This window comes from Xyrauchen texanus, chromosome 12 (assembly GCF_025860055.1).
Source record: "Xyrauchen texanus isolate HMW12.3.18 chromosome 12, RBS_HiC_50CHRs, whole genome shotgun sequence".
Classification (NCBI taxonomy): domain Eukaryota; kingdom Metazoa; phylum Chordata; class Actinopteri; order Cypriniformes; family Catostomidae; genus Xyrauchen; species Xyrauchen texanus.
Window position 1 is genome coordinate 26,478,414 of NC_068287.1, and position 19,898 is coordinate 26,498,311.

Below are 19,898 nucleotides of genomic sequence, written 5' to 3' on the forward strand. Positions count from 1 at the left end.
TGTATATACAAGAAAATTGTTAAATAATCAAAAAGCAAAGAAATTAGTTAAGTATTTATAATTACTACTCATTAAAAAATTTGTTAAAAAAAAATCTGTGCCCTTTTTATCCTTCCACCCCTGTCCCTGCTAAGGTCTGTGCACGTCACTGCTACGGTGCAACTTCACTATTAAACAATGTGAAAGTTGCTGGTTTATATTCTCTACAATGTTTTGATTATAGCCAATGCAAATAGAATAGAGGTATCAACAGGAATGTACATTAATATTTGTTATGTTTTTATTTTATATAATTATAATTAATATAATTTTTAATTTAATTTGACCAATTGTCACACATTATACATACATTTCTGCATATACATGGTGAAATTATTTATTTTTCACATATCCCAGCTAAGCTGGGGTCAGAGTGCAGGGTCAGCCATGATACGGCGCCCCTGGAGCAGATAGGTTCAAGGGCCTTGCTCAAGGGCCCAACAGTGGTGTCTTGGTGGTGTTGGGGCTTGAACCCACGACCTTCTGATCAGTAACCCAGAGCCTTAACCGCTGAGCCACCACTGCCCCTAATATTATCATTAATATATTATCATTGCCATATATTATATGAAACTGCCTGAAAGTTATGAATACAGTTATGATTTACTACACAAAATATGTTATATAACTTACTGAACAAAATTATAAATGCAAAATTATGGAGTGGAAAAAAGGATGAAAAGTCTGATAAAGTATTAGGCATTGTTTTTGTCTTCATCAGTAATAAAAGAGAAATATTGCCATCAAGTGGCAGGAACAAAACATCTGCAATACGATAATAAATAATGTTGTTCTTTCTGTTTTTAACTTGATAAACATTTAAATAGGTAGGGTAAGGATAAATAAATAATAAAAAACATAATAGTTACTTTCTCGTGTTTATCGTTTTCTACGAGACCTTTAATTTAGAATTCTCTACCGGAAGTGTTCTGCGTGCAACCAGAGGAGCGCATATATGACCTGTGACTGACGTTGATATAATACTGTTTCCTTATTAGTTATTCATGTTTCCCCTCAAATCCACTGTGATGTAGCCTGTACGCGGTCAGTGACAGTTTTATCTAATAAAATTACATGAAGAAATAAGGCAGTTATACCTTTGAAATAGACTGCAAGCCTGAAAACTGAAGAAGCGCAATGCCACGGCGGAAGGTAGGACTACATAATTCAGGCCAGTTGCGTTCATGTTTATATAGACTAGTGTCTGTGCGCAGCATCACGAGCCTGATTCATGAAGCTTTCGCCTGCTAGATTCAGACATACGCGAGGTATAACAGCTTGCATGCTGGGCGCCTATCCTAATCATCAAAAACAAACGTTGGCTGCGTCCGAAAGCTGATGCCTTCTGAGGCTGTGTAATGTAGGATGAAAATGAGGTGCCATTATAACTGTTCTGAGACCAGTTTGTTAAAAGTTCCGCTTATTCAAAAACGCTGTGGGTTTGGCCATTTACTGATTAGGCAGCAAGTCAGCTGACTAAGCTTTCGGATATAGCCATCCATCTTTCTTTTTTATGTCATCCTCTTAAGGTCAATTTGACCTGTTTTAAAAATGTCAGCTTCCTGAAACACAGTTAAACCTTTTTATATTTGTGTTTTTTTTTCTTGAAATTTTGTGGCACAACGAGGGTCATAAATACTCATGTTAAGTGTGGACACCCAGATGTGTTTAGGAAAGGCTACACAAAATTTGTGTTTTGATGAACAATTATGTTTTTTGGTCAATTTGACCCACATACTTTTATGTTCAAAGTTAGCTGCACAGACAGAAAATAAAAACGACATTTGATGTTTCCTTGTTATGTCTGGTTCTCACTGCCCTGTGAGGTCAAAAGGAGCTTTCTCACACCTCTTTTCATTGCTTCAACACTTTGTCAGACACCGATAGTAAAATGTGCTCCAAAAGACTAACTGCCGTAGAAGTCCTTTTGGGCTGTAAAACTTAAATAAATGAAGACATTTCAGAGACAGATGATGCTGCAGAGATGGACAGAAATGTTGTCCAGATCCTAAATATTTGGTTGATGAAGAGGTTTCAGAGACAGTATGCTTTAGACATAGGGCTATGTAGCTGAGAATCCAGAAGCAGAATTCTCCTTGTAGAAAAAAGCACAAATGCGTGCTAATTATGCAAGTCATTTTTATTTCTATAGCACATTCTTGTGCTTAAAATCCATAATAATAATAATAATAAAAAAAAAAAAAAACAGAAGACAAAACAAACAAATTAGACAAAAGCAATTTTAAGCAAATGGGTTTTTAGCTGCTTTTTAAAAATGAACACAGATTCCAAAGATCTCAGATTCCTGCTGAAGTTACAAGGTTGCAACAATTCTTTTATATAAGCCGGAGTTTGACCATCTAAACATCATCACAAGAATTTTACATTGAATTCTAAATTTTTATGTATTAAACTGTCGAAAGTAATTATAATAAAAAGGATGAAATACTGTCTACAGTGTCTGTAAACAAGTGTACTTTTACAAAACAAAAAGAAGACCCCAAAGGGAAATTCAAAATCAATTTCATTACAGAGAATTATCATAATTACATACACTTGTCTAACAGTTTGTAAAAACAAAAGTAAAAAAAAATTTTGGGGAAAAAGTTTGTGAAAATGCTAAATGAAATTATGTTTTGAAAATAGTTGGTAAATGTAGTTTACATTTTATTTCATTAAAAAAAAAAATGTAACCTTTTTTTTTTACCTTGAATGAATTGCATTTAAAATGATTAGGGTCCCTAACTTAAAGGGTGTACTCATTTTTAATCTATTTATTTGCCATAAAATGAGTGTTAAGTTAAATTGCTTGTGTAAAAAATGTGCTGACTGGGTTTGCTTTCCTTTAATTAGCGGATACTAACAATAATAATATAAAATACAAATCTCATGTTTCCCTTATGGAGGACAAAACCTGCAAAAATAATAAATAAATACATAAATAAATGTTATAATAAGAAAATAAATAATGGAATAAATGTCTTGATAAAACAAATATAATTATTTTTTAATGAAAGTTATTCCTGAATTTATTTCTTTAGACTTTTTTTCCTTTATTATTTTTTCTTTTTCTTTTTTAAAACTTTTTTATTCTTTCATTTTTATTATTATAATTTATTTATGCATTCATTTATTTTTATATTTATTTATTCCCATCTGTATTTATTTCTATATTTAAATATTCCCACATTTATTTATTTTTGTATTTATTCTTACATTTCTCCCATCAATTATGTGGGCTGGTCCTGCTTACCATTGGTTTATCATAGATTGAAGTGTGTGCTCGATTACTCTTGGCTTGTTTTGATGTGATGTTAGGTCATCGCCATATCGTGTAAAATATAGCTATTTGTGGGGCTAAAAACATAAGAGCTTAAGTCAATCCAAGATGTATTGGTTATTATACAATCACAAAATAAATGGGGAGCCGTTTCTTCAACAAAACCACAAAATGAGCAAGTTTCATAAATTCTATGATTTACCCTTATGCGTTTCTTTTTTTTTCTGTGTATATAACTTCATATTTTGATGTCCGCAAATCCATAATATTGTTTTCTGTTGTTATGATTGTTCATTATATAGCTGACTCTTCACATATATCTAGAGAGTTGCGCAACATAGCGAATGAAGTCGATAACCACACATCAAATGACTATGTTTAATTTAGAGTAGAGGTGCTTATTGATGGTTTAGGAGAGCTGTAGGCCGGTATGAATGTCGAAGCACATCCTGGATTGTTAAACTCTCTGCAAGACGTTTCCCTGCATATTCTGAATCTGTGCGAATCAGGGGGTGCTAAGGTGGGACATCCATCTTATTTGCTTTCGATAATACTATTGAGCTCTCAACCAATGATGCACTGGAGCTACGCAAGGACCGCCTCCCTCATTTCCATGTTGCACACAGAAAAGTAAAAATAAATACATGTATAAATAAATAAATATATATGGGAATATATAAATATGGAAATACATATATGTGGAATAAATATAAAAAATAAATGAACACATAAATAAAAAAACAATGCAAAATAAATGAATAAATAAAAATAAAGTTAAAAATAAATATAGAAAGGAATAAAGTCATACAATAATAAATTCAGGAATACATTTAATTAAAAACTAATTATATTTGTTTTATCAAGACATTTATTCCTTTATTTTTTTATTTTTTATTATTACATTTATTTATTTATTATTTTTGCAGGTTTGGGCCTCCATATTCCTTATCTTTAACCTATTTTTGATTTGTAGTTATATTTTCATTAATTCAAACAATATGTTGTTGTGATGAATTAAAAGGTTAAAATATGGTTATTTTTCTCACAGCCATTGTCATTTTTTAAAGCAGTATTAACTATCAGGATAAATATTATATTGATTTATTGAGATTCATGAGGGTGTTTGTTATAACTCACCCAAAATAATGCTGCAAAGTGATGGATCTCTTGAAACTATGCAAAGATTTTCAAAGCATCATAGCTCAAGGAATGACATTTTGGTTAGATCTTTGTTCACCCATTTTTATATGCACCTAGTTCAAACTAATGGGCCACAGCTCAGTGATTAAGTTTGTCCCCACCAATTACACTAGAACTATTGTTTTTATCAAGTGAGAATGTTGTCCCTGTAAATTCAAATGTGATACAGTGTCTTTATAACATACACAGTTTATATTCAGTCACTAAACTATGTTTTGATGTTTTGGACACTTAGAGAAATGCAGGCAGTAGCTCTGATGGTACAGAGGATTCAGACTTCTCTGCTGAGCACACAGACAGCTCTGAGAGTGATGCCCACACAATCAGGAATACCCGCCTGACTCGCTCCTCACTGCGACTCATCCGCAACTCACAAGGTAGACCAACCTGATAGTTGTAATGCTGAAATCTTATATATATATATATATATATATATATATATATATATATATAGAACTGGCACTGACATTTGTCTTCATCAGTGACACGAAGGAGAAGTAATCATGTCTAGTGATTGGACTATTACAGTTACTAGAAAAGCTACACTACTTCTGACCCAAAATTAAGAAGAAAAAATAAATAATTTTGCACCACAAAATACTCGGGTGATCAAATTTGAGTGGAGAGTTTTGGGATTTATCTTAACATTAGCCTAGTTTCCATCCACCTTTTGCACTATTTTGTTATCGACAAAGTGAAAATGCGAGAAATAAAATTGCGACATTTGCTGCCTTCTGCCCTTTTCCATTCAAATGGCCTTTTATCGATAAAAATGGTGTGCGTGATGATGCCATGCCTAAAAAAAAAACACTTTGTCTTTGTTTTGTCTGTAAGTTTTGGTTTAGCTCAAAAGAAATCTGCCCTGAAGCCGTTTCCATTCAGAAATCTGTGTTATGTCCCTAATTTTTTCCTCCAAAGTTTTGGTAAAATGGGGAGAGTATTGAGACAATTCATTAAAATTAGCCAGTTTACTATCATTATAATTTCACAATTAAAAGCAATCAGAAGAGGAGGAATTGCAATCAGAAGGGAACAGTTGCCCTTCTGATAGGAATGTAATTTTGGTCCTGATGTTGATCACAGGTTGGCACCGGTTCCGACCCGAAAGCGTATCGTCATGGCCCTGTTCAAGCTGGCAACCTGCCGATAAAAGTAGTGGGGGAAACTTTCTGTCTCAGTATGAGGACCATCAGTCAATGTGTATATGCAGTGTGCACAGTTATTAAAGGGAAACAAAATTATGCTCTGTTATATCAGGGTTTACATATGATACATTCCTGATATTCAATATTTTGTACAATCATCTAATCAAAAGCATCGCCATCATAACTGCATTATGTCCCGCATATTTCTCCTGCAACTTTTAACAACCAATTGAACTTGATTATCATCTAAAATTTATTTTAGCTTCAAAATGCTAATTTATATTTTCTGAAGAAGCAGTAAATGCGATCCGAGCTTAAAATATTTTGAATGTTTTAAAATGTTCAAAAGCTCGTTTTCTGAAAGTGAACTCTGCATTGGACAAATAGTTCTGATAATTTATAGTCTTGAAAAAAGGGCAGAACATTCTGAGAATGTCATTCAGCCGACTTCATTCATCTATAGAACAGGGTAAAGCTAATTTAAGTTTGTGTAAAGAAAAGGCATAGATACAGGTGCTGGTCATATAATTAGAATATCATCAAAAAGTTGATTTATTTCAGTAATTCCATTCAAAAAGTGAAACTTGGATATTATATTCATTCATTACACACAGACTGATATATTTCAAATGTTTATTTCATTTAATTGTGATGATTAAAACTGACCACTAATGAAAATCCCAAATTCAGTATCTCAGAAAATTAGAATATTACTTAAGACCAATACAAAAAAAGGATTTTTTGAAATGTTGGCCAACTGAAAAGTATGAACATGAAAAGTATGAGCATGTACAGCACTCAATACTTAGTTGGGGCTCCTTTTGCCTGAATTACTGCAGCAATGCAGCGTGGCATGGGAGTCGATTAGTCTGTGGCACTGCTCGGGTGTTATGAGAGCTTAGGTTGCTCTGATATTGGCCTTCATTTCTTCTGCATTGTTGGGTCTGGCGTATCGCATCTTCCTCTTCACAATACCCCATAGATTTTCTATAGGGTTAAGGTCAGGCGAGTTTGCTGGACAATTAAGAACAGGGATACCATGGTCCTTAAACCAGGTACTGGTAGCTTTGGCACTGTGTGCAGGTGCCAAGTCCATTTGGAAAATGAAATATGCATCTCCATAAAGTTGGTCAGCAGCAGGAAGCATGAAGTGCTCTAAAACTTCCTGGTAGACGGCTGCGTTGACCTTGGACCTCAGAAAACACAGTGGACCAACACCAGCAGATGACATGGCACCCCAAACCATCACTGACTGTGGAAACTTTACACTGGACTTCAAGCAACGTGGATTCTGTGCCTCTCCTCTCTTCCTCCAGACTCTGGGACCTTGATTTCCAAAGGAAATGCAAAATGTACTTTCATCAGAGAACATAAGTTTGGACCACTCAGCAGCAGTCCAGTCCTTTTTGTCTTTAGCCCAGGCGAGACGCTTCTGACGCTGTGTTTTGTTCAAGAGTGGCTTGACACAAGGAATGCGACAGCTGAAACCCATGTCTTGCATACGTCTGTGCGTGGTGGTTCTTGAAGCACTGACTCCAGCTGCAGTCCACTCTTTGTGAATCTCCCCCACATTTTTGAATGGGTTTTGTTTCACAATCCTCTCCAGGGTGCGGTTATCCCTGTTGCTTGTACGCTTTTTTTCTACCACATCTTTTCCTTCCCTTCGCCTCTCTATTAATGTGCTTGGACACAGAGCTCTGTGAACAGCCAGCCTCTTTAGCAATGAACTTTTGTGTCTTGCCCTCCTTGTGCAAGGTGTCAATGGTCGACTTTTGGACAGCTGTCAAGTCAGCAGTCTTCCCCATGATTGTGTAGCCTACAGAAATAGACAGAGAGACCATTTAAAGGCCTTTGCAGGTGTTTTGAGTTAATTAGCTGATTAGAGTCTTCAATATTGAACCTTTTCACAATATTCTAATTTTCTGAGATACTGATTTTGGGGGTTTTCATTAGTTGTCAGTTATAATCATCAAAATTAAAAGGAATGAACACTTGAAATATATCAGTCTGTGTGGAATGAATGTATACATTATCCAAGTTTCACTTTTTGAATGGAATTACTGTAATAAATCAACTTTTTGATGATATTCTAATTATATGACCAGCACCTGTATAGGTCTATAAGTGTTTTTTTTATTAATCATTTTTTTTTATTATTTAATTCTTTTTTCGTTTGTTAATTTATTTAATTTAATACAGGGGATTTTGCTAAAAAAAAGTAAAACTAAACAATAATTTAATAGAATTGGGCTGTGTTCCAAAAAAAAAAAAAAGCACGCTGAAGCTTTTCACCTAGTATTGTGTATTTATTCTTAATTTAAAACTTCTTTATGCACAGAAATTATATGTTTTTTGTACTGTGGGCTAATTCCATGACTGCTGTCTATTATTTTGAATGGTGTGGAAAAGGAACTTTAATAAATAAACGGAAGGATACTGTGATTAAATGAATTGCAAACAGTGGCCATTCATTTGTTCAACGAGATTTGTGTTGGCACTCCTGGAAGTGTCACGTTTGCAGATCGGCTCTATATGCCGTAAAGATCAATCCATAATCGCGTACAATAAATTGGCTTTCAATACTGTCATCATGATTAACACAGGCTAACCATTGGGGCAAACTCTGTCATGTGACACCACATTTTTGCAATAATGCAATTTTTATCGACAAAAAGTGTTTCCAAACCATGTTTTTGCAACATTTGATGTATCGACATAGAGTTTATGCGCTTGAGTTAAACGGAAAAATATTATGTCAACATTTGTGACATTTTAGCGATAATGTGCATTTCCATCAGCTTTACTTTGAAATCCTTGGATGGAAACGTAGTTATTTTAAGACACAGAGAATCCACAAACTAAATCATATATTCCAGATGTTCAATTTGACAGTAAAGGTTTTTGTTCTACAGAGGATTCACTGATAGAATGCTTTGATAGGTTGATTGTTTGGAAGCATGATAGATGGATAAAAAAAAGAACAAATGAACAAACAAACCTGAGAGCTTTGTTTCTAGATTCAAGTCCTGTGGGGGATGCTTCTGCCCCGGTTTCAGAAGAGGTGGTGAACTTTTCCACCCGACGTGTGACACGTAGTCAACAGCAGGGGGTGACAGTCTCGCCCAAGAAATACCCCCTGCGGCAGAGTCGCTCTTCTGGCTCAGACATGGAGCAGCATGGGGAAATCTCAGAGAGGGGTAGGAGGAGAAAACCGCATGGTTCTTCACTCATGCCTTCCCTCATTAGAGTATCTCCATGCTTTGCTCTGCTCACATGTGCTTTCCTTCATTTGCTTTGGATATTTTTTTATTTGGGACAAGTGACAGGTTGTTTTAACCAGTTGTACATTTATTCCCTTTTGACCTGTTTTTGTTAAGATATGACAAAATTTAACTTTTTGGAATACTACGTGGGATTTGGATGTTATATTGCTATTTTGATTACTCCATGGCCAATGCTTATTTTTTCTGTTCTCATTTTGCTGAAGTGTAAATTGATTTGAACCATGCTCCAATTGTTTTTAATTTAGTTTTCTTTAAAAAAAAAAAGTACACACCCTAAACTCCATTTAATATTTTGTAAGGTAACATTTACTTTACAATAGGGCTGGGCGATATGCAAGAAATATTTACATTTCTGTTAGGAAAACAATCGCGATATCTGATTTCATCGTGAACACCCAGGCCCCCACTGCTGAGGGATAGGTGATTGTTTTTGCTTTATTGATTTTGCTTTAAAAATTAAATCAAAATTTATTGAAACACAAAAACCTTAAACCAAAGATATTTCTAAATTCAATATGCACTTCAAACGAAACGTAAAAGCAATTAAAATAACGAAGTGGTCAAAAGAATCATATATAACCACCTCCCCAAATCCACACATTTGCTGTTCAACTTACTTCACCGGCCCCTTTTGCCAATAAACCGTTACCTCTAGAAAGTTCAACACAACCCACATCATTTCTACTTTAATAAAACGGCTTCAACAGTTTGTTTACTTCACATAGTATGTGCTTATACTAACAGAAATAAGCACATGCTTTTTGTAAGCCTAATAAATAACTTTGTGTTTTTATCGAATTTGTGTTTTCATAGTGCTTCGTTAATGCCGTTAATGCTGCTTAAAGAAAATGAGATAGAATTCAACTCAATTTTACGTTCATATTGAACATGTTTTTGTATTTTATGATTTAATCACTTTCATCTTTGTATCGTAAATAAAAAGATTAATTAGCGAACTATACTCAGAGCACTTCCTGAGATGCTCTTCGTTCATTTGGAGCATTCTCATAGATGACGCAATTCTTGTTTTCAAACAAAGGAAACAGAAAAGAAAGAGTGAGAACTATTTAAATGCTCATGTTTGTCTGTCAATGACTGTTGCAATTGGCATTTGGGATATTTGTCAGATATCATGGATATGTAGTTACATCATCCTATCGCTCAGCCCTACATAACAATCATATGCAATAACAGGATTATTTAAAACTGTTTTTAAGGATTTTTTTTTACGAATAAATGTGCCTTGTTCTGTCTAGTTTGTTGTTTTTACAAGATATTAATCTTTACAGTGCAGATTTCTGATTGATGACCTAAACCTTTTAAATGTTATGGTTTGCACTGTAGGTGGTTAAATCCTAGCACTCACCTTAACCTCTTTATGCTCCCTTTTCCTTTGTAATTGTTTACTCCATTGATGATTTCATTTAAATCATAAAAACTATAAAACTGATAAACTTAATACAGCCCTGTCTTTTGTTGTGTTGGTAATACAGACAGTAAACATGGGGTCGACCACGATGAGTCCCCACCTAGAACGCCTACAGGCAATGCTCATTCCTCTGAGTCGGACATTGACATGTCCAGCCCAAATGTGTCTCATGATGAGAGTTTGGCAAAGGAGTTGTCACTAAAAGAATGTGGCCTCGCTCACCGTCCTAAACGCCGCCGTTTTCATGAGAGCTACAACTTCAACATGAAGTGTCCTACTCCGGGTTGTAACTCACTTGGTAATTGGAATCCAGGTCCTCTTTGTGTAATCTTTTAATGTGATATTCAAATGCTCAAACATTTTGATTTAATCTTTATTCCTTTTTCAGGACATTTGACAGGGAAACATGAAAGGCACTTTTCAATATCTGGATGTCCGCTGTACCATAACCTTTCAGCAGATGAGTGTAAGGTAATGTCTATTTTTATATTTGGGCTCTAGTTTTAGCCAGACAGAACTTCATGGGGGATTATTTTATCAGAAGATTTATCAGTTAGATGCCAAATTCAACAAGATAAAAAAAATTACATTTTTACGTAGGTGAAGGCAAGCTCTCGTGACAAAAATGTGGAGGAAAGGACACTGTCACAACGACAGGATGAGAACCGACATTCTGCTCGGCAACAGGTAAAGCCAAAACAAATATTTATCCTCACTTAGTCTACACTCTTGGAATGGTATGTTCTATCAATAAATGGTAGCAATACAAATTATCCCTATTTTATTGAGGTGGTTTGTGGTGATTGCTACAGGTTAATCACATGTTAATAAAGCTGTAACTAGCACTCACATTCTTGAGTTACTTCCCCTCTAGGCCCAATTAGAGCGACAGCTGCGGTATAAGGAAAAGGTGACAGAAATGAGGAGGAAGAGAAATTCTGTTCCTCTTAAAGAGCAAAAAGATAAGCACATGGTGAGTGTTAGAATATGAGATCACTTTTCACACTCAACAACTCAACAAAGCTAATTTAAAGACTGTGGATGGATGCATCATTCAACTTATTCACCTAACTGACCAAATTGAATTGAATTTGGTTTCACCAATGTTTTTTAACTGATATTCATGCCTTTCTACCTAATCTGTTATCGGTTCTTTAAAGGGATGTCACCATAAAATGAAAATTCTGAAAAATATTTTTAGAAGAATATTTCAGTGCTGTAGGTCCATACAATGCAAGTGAATTGTGACCAGAACTTTGAAGCTCCAAAAAACATATAAATGCAGCATTAAATGAATCCAAAAGATTCTAGTGGTTAAATCCCTCTTCAGATGCGAAATGATAGGTTTGAGAAACTGTTAAATATCCAAGTCCTTTTTTACTATACATTCTACTCCCTGCCCAGTAGGTGGCGATATGCACAAATAATGTGAATTGCCAAAAACATGAAGAATGTGGAAGAGAAGTGAAAGTGGAGATATAATTTTAATATAAAATATATTCTTTAGATAAGAATTTTACCACTGGAGTTGTACAGACTACTTTTATGTTGTATTTACATGCGTTTTGAGCTTTGAAGTTCTGGCCACCATTCACATCCACTCTATGGACCTACAGAGCTAAAATATTCTTCTACAATTCTTCATTTGTGTTCTGCAGAAGAAAGACACATATCCGGGATGGCATAAGGGTGAGTAAATGATGAGAGAATTCTCATTTTTGGGTGAACTATCCCTTTAATATTGGGTCTACCGATAAATGCCATTGTTTTGTGGGTCTCTAAAAAATAGCAACGCAACTTTTACAGCCATTAGATCTCTTTCAGTAAGAAACTACAATAAATATAACACCCCTCAAATGTGAAATTAATAGGCTACTGTCTAGATCACAAAATAACTTTGCATGCATAATAATAATAGTAGTAGTTAATATTGTTATTAAAATATTCATAATGAATTTTGTTTTTATTGTTGAAGTCTAATGATTAATTAGTCATTATTAAATGAAAGAGCAGAAATACAACAATAAATAAAAACCAGTGTTGCATATTGTTATGTCAGATAACAATATGCAACACTGGTTTTTATTTATTGTTGTATTTCTGCTCTTGCATATTGTTATCTGACATTTAAAAATAGAAATAAATGGTTTTGATCTTACAAAAACAATGTCTTCTTTTTGTACCATCTCATTCTTCAGGAGCACAGGCAGATACATGGCAGCAGTCGTGAGCCCCTGCTTGAGAACATCACAAGTGACTATGACCTGGAGCTCTTTAAAAAAGCCCAGGCACGTGCCTCGGATGATCTTGTAAGAGAGAAAACTCATCACACGTTCTCCCTCTTTTTTTTCCCTCCCCCTCATTCTCATGGATCTATAAAGATCGTAGGTGGGCTGAACCTCACTTTCTACTCTCTGGGATGTTCGATGGACTACACTGCACTTTTTTCACTGTAGCTTCAACACTGCTACCATTCAGTCTCTCTCATCCATGCCATATCAGTGTCACTCAAAGTTTTAAGTACAATACATTATCTGCCAACTCTGCCTTTCCTTAAGGCGATTAATCACTTGAAATTACATGCACCTTATTTTCTCCAGTTAAATGGGACCGCAAAGGGATTAATCTTAATCACTTAAACAGTTCTCAATCAGATCATTACAGACAAGCTGTAAAAATATCTCAACATCCTTAAAACAAGACGTCCTTTTTTCTTATTTTAAGCTTAAAACTAAATTTTATTTATGTAATAAAAAATAAGCTTGAATTCATTCTCTGAAAACAAAGTGAAATATCTTATTTAGTATTGCTTCTGAATCAAATTTATCTAGATTTAAGGATGTTCAGCTATTTTTATTGGAAAACAAGACAAAAATACTGATTAAGAAAATTATTTTTTGCAGTGTGAAATCTAGCTCTTGATATATCCTTTACCTCTTCATTCACATGGTGGTATGGTAGGCTTTAGGGTTTTCTCCTTTTGGTTGTGTTCAATCATTGCATTGCTTTCAGACCTGTGTTTCTCCCACTCTTGATTGGTACTTGCAGGAAAAACTCAGGCTCCAGGGACAGGTCACAGAAGGGGGCAACATGATCAAGACCATTGTGTTTGGTCGCTATGAGCTGGATACATGGTACCACTCACCATACCCTGAAGAGTATGCTCGACTTGGCCGACTCTACATGTGCGAGTTCTGCCTCAAATACATGAAGAGTCAGACCATTCTGCGACGTCACATGGTAACTCTTCACATATTTACATGTTCAGTTAATACTAGTACAGTAAACATCATATAGACAATTCAAAATGGCCTAGTAGTGTCAGGTTGATGTCTTCATATTCTGGTAACATATAACCACTAGGCTTGTCATGATTCAAAAATGTCAGTAGTCAATACATTTTGCTGTGTACAATTTCACGAATCTGGATGCCACAGAAAAACTAAGATGCTACTGAACACCATGCCAAATGAGGGCATGCTAGTGCATGCCAGGGCCAGTTGTGTTCCCACTGTCATTTCTGGCGCTTCATTGTGCCTCCTCGGAGCCAACGGCCAAACGCCTTTGGCTTGCCGATTACCTGTCAAAGGTGTTTTGCTGAGTCTCACTTTCCACCAAGAAAAAAAAACAAAATAAGCAATCAAACAGCAGATTCAGTCTCAACCATTTTCATTTTGAGGCCTAGCTACTCTCCTCTCCAGAGTCTGAGGCTACGAACACATAATTCCAGATCCATTTGAAAATGTTGTTTACATTTTCAAAATGCTCTCTGTCCACACTGGCATTTTCAAGCATTTCCCAAAAATGTCTCGTCCACACTGAAATGTATAAAAACTCTTAAATCCCCTTTCTGTGCATGCGAAAAATCGTAGTTCCATGTATAGTCTGAAACGCAATTGTCCTTGTGTTCTGTCGCTGGACAGCAATTCTGTGTAAACTTCCTGTTTCCTTTGAAGGAATGCAATGTGAAGGTTGTACAAAGTAATGTTTATCTTCAACAATGCTATTGAAGTATATCAGGCACAACAACGCCACTACAACTGCCATCTTGATTGTTTTGGGTTGAATGGATCACATATCTGTGTCACGTGACAACAAATACGTCATCGTTTTCAGATATCTCCGTTTTCTCCGTCCACACTACAACACGAATACGCCATCAAATATCTAATATTCAAATATAATATTTCAAATATCCACTTGGGAGAGCGTTTTTGAAAAGCTCAGTTTTCGCTTTAAAAATGCCATCTAAGTGTGGACAGAAGTCCAAAATGTAGATAAAATGATGCGTTTTCAAACTAAAACATATTAGTGTGGATATGGCGTGATACCTCGTCTTGAGTTTCCCTTTTTGCGTGTGAAATGGGTGGGGAGTGTGACATTGGTCAGGCATAGTAAGGGTGGGTTTTAGGGTAACACTGCAGGGCTATTGTCCCGATAGTGGGAATGCAGAACGATTTTGGTCTCACTGCTCAAAGACCAAGGCTATTGGCCCCAGCTAACCAGTTGATAGCCCTGGCTTGCACTGGCCTGATAGTGGTTATGCAACTAATGACATGTAGCTTTCAAGTATTTCTTATTTAAGTAAATCTTGCTTCAACTTTAAGTAATTAATCAGGTAAACAGTCAGTAACAAAGAAATAAATTAATAGCAGTGAGTGGTTTTCTCATTTCTTGTCAGTATTGCTTTTGGATTAATTATATAATAGACTGGCAAGTATATTAGGCTACATTTAGACTGCAAGACCTAATGCACAGATCCACCATTTCGACACAAATAAAAAAAAATGTAGTCCCATCTGTATGCATTCCCTTAGGACACACTCTTACCAAGATGGACATCTTGACCAAGGTGCATTTGCCCAATCCATGCGCACATCCACGTTTTTAATTTTAGTATCGACTTGGCACTGAAGAGCCTGTGCTGTTGACATCGCTAATAACCACCCATATATGAAACTATGCAATGCAACTAAAATTTTAACAATGTAATACTACAAGATTGAATCAATATTTGATAATTGTGTAATGTGGCATTGACACGTGCCCTTCTCTCTTATATTACATGGAATCAGGCCAAATGTGTGTGGAAACACCCACCAGGTGACGAGATTTACAGAAAAGGGGAGATATCTGTTTTTGAAGTGGACGGCAAGAAGAACAAGGTAGGGGTTTTTTCCAGGGACTCTTTCCAGGACTCGTGATTTTATTTAAAAACTTAAAAGTTGGGTATCACCAGGTTAGTTGGTGTGCATTCACCTAGACTTGGTCATTTTAGGAGTTGTTGAGCTTAATTTGCAATCAGTAATCTATTCAGCCTTAATGATATTGACATTTACCCTTCGTAGATTTATTGCCAAAATCTATGTCTGTTGGCCAAGCTCTTCCTGGACCACAAAACATTATACTATGACGTGGAGCCTTTCCTATTTTATGTGATGACTGAAGCTGACAATACTGGCTGTCACCTTGTTGGATACTTCTCCAAGGTAATCTGTTGGTGAATGGTTTAAAGTTCTGTTATATTGTAAGTGATTATTTGGCATTATTATTATTATAAATGGCATTATTTTGCCATGTCTAAAGGTAATCAAAATACATCTCTGGATTTAGGAAAAGAATTCATTCCTGAACTACAATGTCTCCTGCATCCTGACCATGCCACAGTATATGAGGCAGGGTTATGGCAAGATGCTGATTGATTTCAGTGAGTTTAGTAGTTTAGATCATTTGTATACTTTTGTTACTATCTTTTATTTGTTATTGCGAGTGATTATTCTAAAACAAAGTATTAATGTGTTGCTGCGGCTTGCTAATAGGTGCTTTTAAAACAATTGCAATATTTGGTTTTAAATAGTATGCATAATTTGTTACATTTAGGCTTTAGAGTGTGATGATGATATTGGGTGCACTTATAGATACTTGGTTAACTTATTAATGTGTGGATGATTTGTTTCTGTAAAGGTTATTTACTGTCCAAAGTGGAAGAGAAGGTTGGCTCCCCTGAGCGCCCTCTCTCTGACCTGGGCCTCATCAGCTACAGAAGCTACTGGAAAGAAGTTCTCCTGCGCTACCTACATGACTTCCAGGGCAAAGAAATCTCCATTAAAGGTACATAGTGTTCTAGTATTATCTGTATTACATGCTTCATTTATGTCATTGCTTTTCATAAAAAATTATACATTGTTATTTTCCTCATTTGTATATCCTCTTACATTAACTCTTGGGAGAAGAAATCAGTCAAGAAACAGCTGTCAATCCTGTAGACATTGTCAGCACTTTACAGTCTCTCCAAATGCTGAAGTACTGGAAAGGGAAGCACTTGATCTTAAAAAGACAGGTAAATGTAATGTACACTTACTGAGCACTTTATTTGGAACACTATGGTCCTAATAAAGTGCCTGACATAGTCTTCTACTGTTGTAGCTCATCCGCCTCAAGGTTTGACGCTTTGTGCATTCTGAGATGCTATTTTGCTCACTACAATTGTACAGAGTGGTTATCTGAGTTACCGTTACCTCTCTCTCAGCTCGAACCAGTCTGGCCATTCTCAGTTGACCTCTCTCGTCAACAAGGTGTTTCTATCCGCAGAACTGCCGCTCACTGGTTGTTTTTTGTTTTTGGCACCATTCTGAGTAAACTCTAGAGACTGTTGTAAGTGAAAATCCCAGGAGATCAGCAGTTACAGAAATACTCAAACTAGCCCGTCTGGCACCAACAATCATGCCACAGTCAAAATCACGGAGATGTTTCCCCATCCTGATGGTTGATGTGAACATTAACTGAATATCCTGACCCGTATCTGCATGATTTTATGCATTGCGCTGCTGACTCACGATTGGTTGATTAGTTAATCGCATGAATATGTAGGTGTACAGGTGTTCCTAATAAAGTGCTCAGTGAGTGTATGTAGGGATTTAAGCAACACAGGTTCCTTACATAAACTATTGGTTTATTTTTATGTCATCTAGCAGTTTTTGATGTATCTAAATTAAGCTAAAGTTTGCACTTAATCTTTAGGATCTAATTGATGATTGGAAAACCAAAGAGGACAAACGTGGAAGCAACAAGACTATTGACCCTGTGGCCTTGAAGTGGAGCCCACCCAAAGGAACTTAAGAAAATTCATCAGCATGCTCTTCAGTCTTTGCTGTAGTTTAACAGGTCTTGGTCACTATTAGAATAGCTAAACGCATAGAATGCGTTTTCTTTTTTACAGTTAGTAAATCTGCAATCATAGTTGAGTAAATCTCTTTTCACATAGTGCAGTTAGACTATGTACATTGCTTTACCTATCTGAAACATGGTTACCGTACATGGCACGGGGCATTCAAGATCTTATCACCTAATTTATCTACCAGTTTCACAAATCACCAGTAACAGTGGTTGGTACTCAAACACCATTTGTTTTTAATGTTGTTTTTAGTTACTGTAAGAAACAAACTTATCTACTGTATCACTTCCTTTTAGAGAACTGTCTATTTTACTGTTGAATATTTATTTGAACAGACACAATTTCAACACTATAAGGAAATTCTGGCTTTGTGAGGACACATTAGTCAATCAATATGATAATGTTCCTTGTCACAAGCAGCCAAATGGCTTGAGTTCAGCATTGAAGGGATTCATCAGATTTTTGCCTCTTCTAATTGGGTCCTTGTTTTTGTTTTTTTCTTCCCCTAAACCAGATATGTATTTCCAGCCCTAGTTGACCTTAACTAAAGTCATTTCACTAAATACAAAGAATATTTTATTCATTAGCTCAAGTGTGACTAAAACTTGTATTTTGGGACATACACATTGCAGTAAATGTGATATATTATTAGCCCTTCATCTAAGTATTTCTTTTTAAGAAAGTATATAATTAAAAATACAATTTAAGTGGCAGTTTCACTTATTTTATAGAATACCTTGGCTTTATTGCAGTTCACGTAGCCTACTGTGCTATTTGTATTGGAATAGATTTATTCAGCTCTTAGGAATTGTCAGGATGCACTTGTAAACACCACATAGTGTACAGCTGTCTATATTATGATATGCCAGTAGCATGTGTTGCACTTGCTTTTGTATGCCTCTCCCCCAAAATAAATTGTGTCACTTGTTATGTTAATAATGTATAAATTGTTGCGAGCAATGGCAGTTTATGAAATCTCACTATGATGCACCTTGCTATAGTATAGAATAAACAGACTCTTTTCAGTTTGTAGGGTTGCAACCATGGAAATAGAAAAAAAGCTTCAGTTTTTTGGTTTGCTGTGACCAAAGAAACAGCACAAGCTTACTTTTATTACTGGGGTGGCATATAGAGTTTCCGTTTATTTGCCAACTGCAGTAACCATAGAAATATAGCATAAATGGGTACTGAATATTTGTGCACTGAATATTTTTCAACCAACAAGAAGTAGTTGTAGTTAAAGGTATAGTTCACCCAAAAATGAACACTCTCTTATAACCCTCATGTCATCCCAGATGTGTATTACGTCCTTTCTTCAGCTGAACAAAAACAAATAGTTTAGAAGTATATTTCAGCTCAGTAGGTCCTTTCAATGCAAGTGAATGGTGACAAGAAATTTCAAGCTCCAAAAAACACATAAAGGCAGCATAAAATTAATCCAAGACTCCAGTGGTTTAACCTCATGACACCCCACGTCCACATGCGTGGACGTTGTATTTTGGCTTCACTATATGTAACGCATAATTTAAATCAACTGACTAAATGCTGTTCACAAAATTCTAGACTGTCATTTAGAGGTAAACTTCTGGAGCGCTGAGTCACGTGACATAAAAGCATGCTGTTAATTCTGAAACCTAAAGAGGAGAGTCTCTAGTTTTGTTTGATATGCCGCTTTAAAAAAATCTGTTTATTTTAACATGATGTACACATATTTGGAAAATGGCACCGCATTTCCACAAAAGTAGAAAAAACATGTTAGTTTTTTTAATTACTGTCAACTCTAACATATCTGTGGGTCATTTCACTTTATTTTAATATACAATTTGTTATATTTTATTTTGATATCACTGTGCAATACGATTCAATACATTAAACATTCGTTAATGCATTCCTACATATTTACTATACATTTTCACATTGTAAATAAATGGGTTCATCCAAAAGCTGAAAACTTTTGCTTTCAGAGGCTTTATATGGAGATAGGATGAAAATAAGGTGCATTTCAAACTGTTCTGAGACCAGTGAAGAGAGACCGCACATTGGAGGTTATGGAATTCACTAAATAGGGAGCATCCTGTAGCTTTTTATGCAGCTAAGTGCACTGAATTGTAATAACCGACCAAAAGTTCCATTTTAGGCTGCAGTCAGATGCTGTTTGGAGCACTCAACATGTTTGGCAGACATGGGACAGTGGTAATCAGTACATAGATTCAGAATTTTAGAATGCTACATTTTAGTTTAACATGGTTGACAGTGATTGGATGATGCTTTATATAAATTTGTGTTATTTAAAATTTCACAAAATAGTCTTGCTGTCCACATGTGGACATTCATTTTTTAGGAAAAC

General features: G+C 35.5%; 1 protein-coding gene across 3 annotated transcripts; it reads left to right on the top strand.

Moving 5' to 3' along the window:
- The first annotated feature begins 979 nt into the window (after nt 1–979).
- On the top strand, nt 980–19,451 carry LOC127652884 (histone acetyltransferase KAT7-like). Of its 3 annotated transcripts, none has more exons than XM_052139311.1 (15): nt 980–1,191; nt 4,755–4,896; nt 8,682–8,861; nt 10,442–10,675; nt 10,766–10,848; nt 10,978–11,064; nt 11,252–11,350; nt 12,576–12,686; nt 13,426–13,617; nt 15,453–15,542; nt 15,726–15,866; nt 15,991–16,084; nt 16,342–16,488; nt 16,611–16,717; nt 17,398–19,451. In XM_052139311.1, the coding sequence occupies exons 1-15, from the start codon at nt 1,177–1,179 to the stop codon at nt 17,494–17,496; spliced, it is 1,821 nt and encodes a 606-aa protein (XP_051995271.1). In that variant the 5' UTR covers nt 980–1,176; the 3' UTR covers nt 17,497–19,451. The 3 variants fall into 3 exon arrangements, with proteins under 3 accessions (XP_051995271.1, XP_051995272.1, XP_051995273.1); XM_052139312.1 differs by having other exon boundaries at nt 12,576–12,665; XM_052139313.1 differs by lacking the exon at nt 8,682–8,861 and having other exon boundaries at nt 17,398–19,449.
- The last annotated feature ends 447 nt before the right edge of the window (nt 19,452–19,898 follow it).